The 8,675-nt window shown below is 35.3% G+C and overlaps 1 protein-coding gene across 5 annotated transcripts in view; it reads right to left on the bottom strand.

Annotated features, from left to right (window-relative positions):
* Positions 1 to 8,675, bottom strand: part of spsb4a (splA/ryanodine receptor domain and SOCS box containing 4a) — a 59,164-nt gene that overhangs the window by 13,241 nt on the left and 37,248 nt on the right. Inside the window, exons 3-4 of one of the 5 annotated variants that reach the window (XM_016510008.1) lie at positions 8,201 to 8,245; positions 7,807 to 7,936 (exon numbers count right to left, since the gene is read on the bottom strand). The exons of the other annotated variants lie outside the window; for them this stretch is intronic. Of the exons in view, the coding sequence (XP_016365494.1) occupies positions 7,923 to 7,936; positions 8,201 to 8,245 (59 nt within the window). The 3' untranslated portion in view covers positions 7,807 to 7,922. Of the gene's footprint in view, positions 1 to 7,806; positions 7,937 to 8,200; positions 8,246 to 8,675 lie in introns of those variants that run through there. 5 annotated transcript variants of the gene reach the window in all.

Genomic DNA, 8,675 nt, shown 5'->3' with positions numbered 1-8,675 from the left:
TTCTATTTCGAAAAATATTTTGAAAAAAAAAAAAAAAAAGGCTTCAAAATATTCACAGTTTTTAGCCATACAATTGAAGTCAATGGGGTCCAATGTTGTTGAAACAGTTGAAACATGCTTAAAAATATATTCAAATTTATCCGAATTTTCATTTTTGGGAGAACTAAACCATGGTTTATTTTTTCAGCCTTCAGACTAGCCAAGCATGATAAAGCTTTTAAGCAATATTAAAATCTTATTGCATTAGGTATTTTTTTTTTTTTTACTATTTACGATGTTTCACAGAGCCATTAGAGGCCATCAAGTCCAAGACATATCACTCGGATCCATTTCAGGCATTGCAGATCCCCATCTACATGCAGAATGACCATTGAGTTTTCACACAGTCAGCAAAATGGACTGTAGCTGAATATTGATCGTGGCAGATGCCAGACGCCCATCCCCAGCCTTATTCCCTGGATCCACCCTGCGGAATTCACCGCTCAACACAGCTGGACTTTGGATGAGATTAAAGCCGGCGAATGGCCGAGTGGACGCAGCAGGGTTTGGGGAGGCCAGGTAAACAGTTTTGTCATGATGACGGGGCTGCAGAGGGCAGGGCACATGGGAAGGGAAACTCTCTAGCAGGAATGGATAGTTTTGTAATAGACAGATTCATCATAGACTGGACTCGTGTCCAGAAACGGGCTCCGATGGATGGCAGAGCGTTCTCTTTGGAGGCCCAATATAATATCCAGACAGGATGTAATGGAGCCAGACTTAGAAAACTGACAGGGCATTTTTATGAAATGTGTAATATGTGTTTCAATCAGCATTGAATGCTAACACAGGGCCTGCTTAGTCTAAAACTGCAACTTTAGTCAAAGACACACAGTATAAACAATAGAAAGCAACTGAAATATACATAAACACACACAGGCACACGTGCGGGAGCCAGATACACACCATCCACCCACAGATTCCCAACAGCACTCAGACAAAGTTGGAAGCACAAGTTTATATTTCCCAATAGCCTTTGAGCAGCAGAGAAACACAGACTCGGATATAGAGATCCAAATGCGTCCTGAAGTTTCAATGACTAACGCGCAACACCCTGTATGTAGATAATAGAAAAGACGTAGAAAATCATTTGGAGCTCATTTAAAAAGATAGCTCACCCAGAAATTACAACTCTGTCATAATTCCCTCACCCTCGCAAACCATTATGACTGATTTTCTTCTGCACCAAAGGAGATGTTAAAAAAAAAATGTCAGAGCTGCTTTTTTCCTTTTTCTATAATTAAACTGGATGGCGACAAGGAGCTATTAAGCTCCAAAAAGGATAAAACAAGCAACAAAGTCATCATAATATTACTTGTGCACTATATTCCAAGTCTTCTGATACCTTATGATAGCTTTCTGTGAGGAACAGACTTAGAAGTCGTTGCCTTTAAAAAAATAGCTTGACAGCCATGGTCACCATTAAATTTCATTGCATGTAAAAGAGCAGCTTGGACAATCTGTTGTAAATTTCTCCTTTTGTATTCCTCAGAAGAAATGACGTCATTCAGGAAGTGAGAAGACGTCGTCATTCAATGAAGTGAGGATGAGTGAATAACAGAATTTTCATTTTGGTTGGATTACTCCACTTTTTCCTAGCGTAACTTTAAAAAAAAAAAACATTAATAAAGGGTACAATTAAATAGTAATGCATCAAGCAGACCTGATCACACTGCCTAATCGAGTACATATTAGCACCAAGGCCCATGACAGCCGTAATTCACAACCTCAAATATACTAGATCAGCAAACGGTTAATATGCCCCAGCAGGAGAATTGACTTTTAGACACTCAGATAATAGTCAATTTAAGACATAAATGAGTCACTACTTTCTAATATCAGCCGCAGGTAATGAATCACGGGGCGCAGCGGGAAGAGCGGGCGTCCTCTCTCTGTGGACCTGTGGCTATAAATGAACAGAACCAGAAGCAAATTTAAAGCTTCCAACTTTCATTATTCTAAATCAGGAAACTCTGAATGATTCAGATATTCATTCTGCACCTTACTCATTAGCATTACAATTTTATTGCTTCCTTTCAGAGAGGGGTGGGCTAACTTAAAATAGCCTTTCCCTCTGAGCAACAAAGGTGAGTATGGAACACCCACTGTGTGTGAGCTTAGAGAGGGGAACAGAGAGATTCGTGTTTGTTTACTTTGGGATTGTGTTTGAGTATACGGATCAAAACTTGTCACCTTCAGCGGATTATGTGTGTGCCGTTTCCCTCCGTCTCACTATGGGACAAATATGTCAGGAGTGTCTCTGACAAGCTAGCTATCCATATTCAGTCTTTAATGTTTCTCATCTCCCCTTAACAATTCTGTACCACCCAAGGCCCAGTATGAATTTGTGAGAAATCAAATGTTTAACAGTTCAAGGCTCAAAAATATTTTTTTTCTAGTTCATTTTTCAACTTGCCTTCTCAACATTTTCACTCACCCCATCAAAAAAAAATATATATATATGTGTATGTGACCCTGGACCACAAAAGCAGTCTTAAGTCGCTGGGGTATATTTGTAGCAATAGTCAAAAAAAAACAAACATTGTATGGGTCAAAATTATCGATTTTTCTTTTACGCCAAAAATCATTAGGATATTAAGTAAAGATCATGTTCCATGAAGATATTTAGTAAATTTCCTACCGTAAATATATCAAAACTTAATTTTTGATTAGTAATATGCATTGCTAAAGACTTCATTTGGACAACTTTAAAGGAGATTTTCTCAATATTTAGATTTTTTTGCCAAATTCGGCCAAATATTGTCCTATCCTAACAATAAAAAAAAAACTATACATCAATGGAAAGCTTATTTATTCAGCTTTCAGATGATGTATAAATCTCAATTTTGAAGAAATTGACACTTAAGACTGGTTTTGTGGTCCAGGGTCACACACACACACACATATATATATATATATATATATATATATATATATACACACACACACACACACACACAATACTTTTTAGGTTAGAATTTATCAATATTGTTAATAATAAATAACAATAATTTCTAGGTAATTAAAAAGTAATTACGACCTTTTCCAGTTATAATATAAAAGTTTACTTTTGTTGGAAAACGATGACTGTTTGAAATTCTCACAAAATTATCATCAGGCCATCCATATTGTTGTGCTCTGAACCATCACTGCTATTAATAATAGACCACAATGGACCATTACTGTTTCCTGTTCTTTTTGCCACATTTGAGTGTTTCTTTCTGCATGATTAACCTTGGCAAACAATGTATATCAAATACCGCGGGAGAAAATCTTTAAAGCATTAAATTCGGATCAATACCAAAATAACTAAAGTTCTGGGTGGATTCTTCCGCTTTGTACTGAACGCTTCACTTGCTCGCTTTTCTGAGCACCACAAGCAATATCGCACAATAGCAATGACTTTGGATCATGAAAGAATGGGCAGCGTTTCGTGGAATCATGCATTATGCAGCACTAATGCAAGTTTTATGTGGTCGGTAAACTACACATGAAGGCCCATGTGAGCCTCAGTGCAGTAATGGCTTCGTTTGAGATGGACAGTAAGGAGAGTGATACGGTCACCCTAGCCTTCATATGCCTCATTTGCTGAGTCATACTGTACATACAAGCAATTACATCTGATATCCGTACTGTTCAAATACTGTATAAGTATATAGGAATATTTGGTGATCAGCCGCAGCAAGCTGATGCAAACATGAAAGTTTCAAGTTCAAATTGTTCGAATTGCTTTGACGTCACTGTAGGCGTATAGAAGGCAAAATTGGTGAGAACTTGAAAATAAAGGCAAAGACGCACCTTTAGCAGAAGTGTGCGATTTGCATTTCAGAATATTGGTCTCAAAATGTAGTGAGTTGGCTATGGAGCATTTATAAGCATCATAATCTGAAGTGTTATTTAGTAATAAAGCCCTTTAAAATTACAATGAAGACCAAAGTTTTATTGTTTTATTCTTTACATAAAAATAATAAAACGCAGAAAACAACCATAACATAACATCACATCATACAATCATATGTGCACTCCTGACTCAAACGCTGTTTTAAAATTTAATGATGTCTTTTAAGATAATTAAGAAACTTAGATTTAGTCAAATTATAAGACAGTACTGTATATATCCATTGAGAAAGAAATTCACATACTGTATGAACTATTGTGGAATGAACTTGTATTTAATTCAATTCCAACAAGTTTAAATGAAAACAGTTTGTTGTAATTAAAATGATTAATTTACCCAGAATGTGTGTTGTGTATTTCTATATTTAAAGTATCACAGTAACTAAAACTATTACAAATAGTTTTCATCGATCAAAATAAAGCTAAAATAAAATATAAGGATATAATTATTAGATGCAAAATGTCAATTTAAACGGAAATTAAAAACTGAAATAAGTACTAAACTTACTAAAACAAAAATCAAGTTAAATAGTGATATAAAAAATTACAAAAGCAAAAAATTATAGAATTACTAAACATTTTACTAAAAATAAATTATAAAACTAAAAATGTAAAAATAAAAGCTAATTCAAAATAAATACTATATAAATAATACTAAAATAACACTGAGGCTTTGCGATTAGGAAATCGCACGTCTCAAATCGCGATTTCGATTCGATTTCGATTAATCGCACAGCCCTAGTGTAGAGTTGCACCAAATCTCCCACAGGTTCCATGATGCTTAAGTTGTTCCCTTAAAAGTCAACTGCCTATGTAGGCAGCACACTAGGTTTTGAAACAGACCTTATGTCTGGTGCATAAAGTACACAGATGCATTAGACCAAATAATGCAGCAATCAGCAAGAGCCCGCCGACACTGGCAGAGACTGTGTAATATTAGACATAATAAATGAAGCAGCATACCCATACAAAACCAAGACAAGCTGTCAAGCGCTTACCACCTTGACATTTAGTGGCATTCACCATGACAAATGGCTTGTACATTAAATCTTTGAGAGAGGTGTTTCTAACCACACTAGTGGGGCTCTGTAGATGCAGCTGTTATCTGTGACCTTACCATACGCACCTGGTTTGATTTATGACAGATGTATAATTCAAATACAAGTGTATATAGAAAAGTGATGATGCCCATGGGCCGTTGACTGTTTCATTACTAACATCCTTCAAAATATCTTATTTTATGCTCCACAGAAGAAATAAAGTCATACAGGTTTGGAATGACACGAGGGTAAGTAAATGATGACAGAATTTTCATTTTTGGGTGGACTATCCCTTTAAAAATACAGTGCAAAATGTGACATTTTCTAGAACTGTATCTTTAAGCCGTAGATAGCAAACAAAGGCTAAAGTGCTTATTTTGTCACAATGATTAGGTGGTAGGTGATCCTTTACTGGAAGTATCAGAAACCATTAGAGTTTACACTACAAATGTGAACATTTTGAACCCTGTTTATACCTGTATTCAGAGCTGACCACTCATGATCTGATCATCTGTGATGGATGTTAATAATACCAGATGTTAACAGTCTGGAGAAATATAGAGGAAACTGCGCTGAAAAACAGAGGCATGACACAAAACAGGACAGTGTGTGTGTTTATACGTGAGTATGTGTGTGTTTCTGGAGGAGGCGAGGAACACAAGGCGTGTGTGAACATGAGAGCCATATAATTTTGAAGAGGATTAAATGCTGCTTCATATTTGGGTCCCCTGTAGGAACAACACAAAGATGTGAAACTCAAGACATGCTGCACCTACATATACCCAAGAAATAATACAGTTGTCAGTACATACTAAGAAATGAAAAACTCTAAAGTCAAGTCAAGTCCTGATGCACACAGTACACTCAGGAGAGGAACCACCAAAACAACTATTACAAATAGTTTCTGTTAACTGAAATGAAATAAAATATAAATATCAGATGTATAGATGTAAATTTAAATGAAAATTAGAAACTGAAAGTTTAAGTCAAAGTACTAAAATTGACAAAACTAAAACTGAAATAAATATGAATAAAACTAAATAGATATATTTAAAAATAAATTGAAAACAATCTGACAAAAAAAAAAACATGAGTACTAAAACTTAAACTATAATTAAAACAAAAGCAGAAAATATAAAAATAAAAGCCAATTAAAAAAATGGATATATACTATAATAGAATACAGCATAAATAATATTAAAATATAAGAAAACAATTTCAGTGCTTTATTTAAGGGCAAATGCACGTGAATTAATCAAAAAGCACAGAAAATCTGTTTTTTTTGTTGTTGTTTTTTTTTGAGAACTGCTGCATGCATTATATTCAGTATCAAATTCTGGGGTGTGTTTGTACCTTTATTCAATTTGCATAATTTCTAAAACAATGCAGACAGTGTGTCCAAATAAACCCCACTAATAATGAATAATTGCGAAACTGAATTCCGCCCTCTGAGCGGAAGACACTGACTTTCGAACTATACATAAAGGTTGAATGTCTTGCTCTCTCTCTCTCTCTCTCTCTCTCACACACACACACAGCTGGAGGGTAGAGCAACACTTCAGCTCTGCAAAAAAGCAGCACTTCTTTAAAGTTCATCATACAGTAGAAAAAAAACTCTCTAACTTGCGAATTGAGAGCAGTGCATGCTGGGATATAACTGCCATGTGTCTTGGCTCAGAGCTACAGCCCACTGATATTCCTTCCTTATTCCTCTCATATACTCTTTTCATCTGTTCTCTCCTCAGCTCAAACCAAAAAGATGTTTCCCTCCTAAAGAAGTGAGTCATTCAAACTCAGATGCCATCGCTCCTTTGCCAGGCCTCTGTTTACAGATCACTTCACTCTTTGTCTTTCACGTGGCATGCAGATCCTCCACTGGGGTGAGTTTAAATAAGTTACCACAGTACTGAGAGTCAAGTGACTATAAAGAAACAGGGAAGTGAGTAGAGGAACAAAACAGCACTAAAACACATTTTTAATATCACAACAATGCCATGAGTTCTTAAAACAGGGCAGCATGACTGTTAGCCAATAATTTACCAGCTGCGATGCTAGAAAACTCACTCGTAGAGCGGAAATATGTGCTAAATTACTCCTAAAATCACAACACTGCAGTAAAACACAACACTTACAGTTCTCGGTAACAGTTATTGCACACAAATATGTGGTTCCAAGCTGGAAGTCTGGAACTTAACTTCCTTAACACCAATGACTTCAGCAGTAAAGCACAACTGCATCCAGACAAACAGAGTTAAAGGAGGTTTCAGAAAGCTAAGACACATGCAGGGTGCTGGACTATTTAAATGAACTGCAAAAAAGTAAAAAATTGTGATCAGATACAACACCTAAAACATATGCTTTACCTTATACATTCATAAAAATGTTAACATAAAAAGTGTATCTTAGTATCATTAACAGTATCAAAAACCTGAAAATTCTATACAAAAAAATAGTGGAAAAACGTTCAAATTGTTTATTGTTGTTAATGTGGTTAAATAATCTTATTAATAATTAATAATAAAAGGCACACAGAGTAAGTAAATCAGCAATCTGGTCTATTATAGGGCAAAGGACAACAGCAACCGGTCATGTTTTGCACAACCTTTAATATTTATTTACACCCAGATGAAATGCAACATATGACTTTCAATATTACTGTTGTTGGATGTCCTTGTAGTGAAGGTAAAATATTCTCACTGTGAGATTTCACACACTGGAGCTTGTTAATAAAACATGAGCAGAATGAATCCCTGCGTAAATCCTTTACAAATGCATTCTTTTATAAATTGTCCTACTCAACTGAATGTGACAATTTGCACAAAAACAGTCTTATCCGTTCTGTTGGTGTGTCATCATGAATAAGGCCCATTGTTTATTTTGTTTGACTGGGGAAAGAGAGGTAATTTCAGTCACGGTTTGGCACATTTCGTACTCATGGCCTTGATATCAGTCATGTGACTCTGTAACCAAAAACATAACATTCAACTGACACACAGCACTCAGCCTTTCCTGCTTTGTATGATAATATAATAATAAACGTAAATACAACTTTCTTTAGTTTATAACATGTCCTTACATTTATATATATAGCTTACAACTCAAACAATAAACCCCACTGCTGAGGGTGAGAGGAACTAAAAAAAGCTTATCTGTAGTTGTGAACCCAAAAATATGAGATTTCTGGTCACTCCCTCCTCATGTAAATGACCAGATCAGTGACGAACCTGCACATACTGTACACCTGTGACAACCTGTCAGATGGGCTCGGACTGAAATACAAATGTTTTAAAAAACACTGGTATTAATGGACAACAGGAATGCAAAAAATAATGGTAAGACTTGTATTTGGACATTTTTATATTTTATTTATACAGTGTTATTTGTGACCCTGGACCACAAAACCACCCATAAGTGTCAATTTTTCCAAATTGATATTTGTACATCATCTGAATAAATAAGCTTCCCATTGATGTATGGTTTGTTAGGATAGGACAATATTTGGCCGAGATACAACTATTTGAAAATCTGGAATCTGAGGGTGCAAAAAAAATCTAAATATTGAGAAAATCGCCTTTAAAGTTGTCAAAACGAAGTTCTTAGCAAGGCATATTACTAATCAAAAATTACGTTTTAATATATTTATGGTAGGACATTTACAAAATATCTTCATGGAACATGATCTTTACTTAATATCCTAAT

The sequence above is a fragment of the Sinocyclocheilus rhinocerous genome, unplaced genomic scaffold, assembly GCF_001515625.1.
Source record: "Sinocyclocheilus rhinocerous isolate Xijiao unplaced genomic scaffold, SAMN03320098_v1.1 scaffold444, whole genome shotgun sequence".
Lineage (NCBI taxonomy): Eukaryota > Metazoa > Chordata > Actinopteri > Cypriniformes > Cyprinidae > Sinocyclocheilus > Sinocyclocheilus rhinocerous.
Note: the sequence above shows the minus strand (reverse complement) of the source record. Positions and strands in the feature narration are given on the sequence as shown.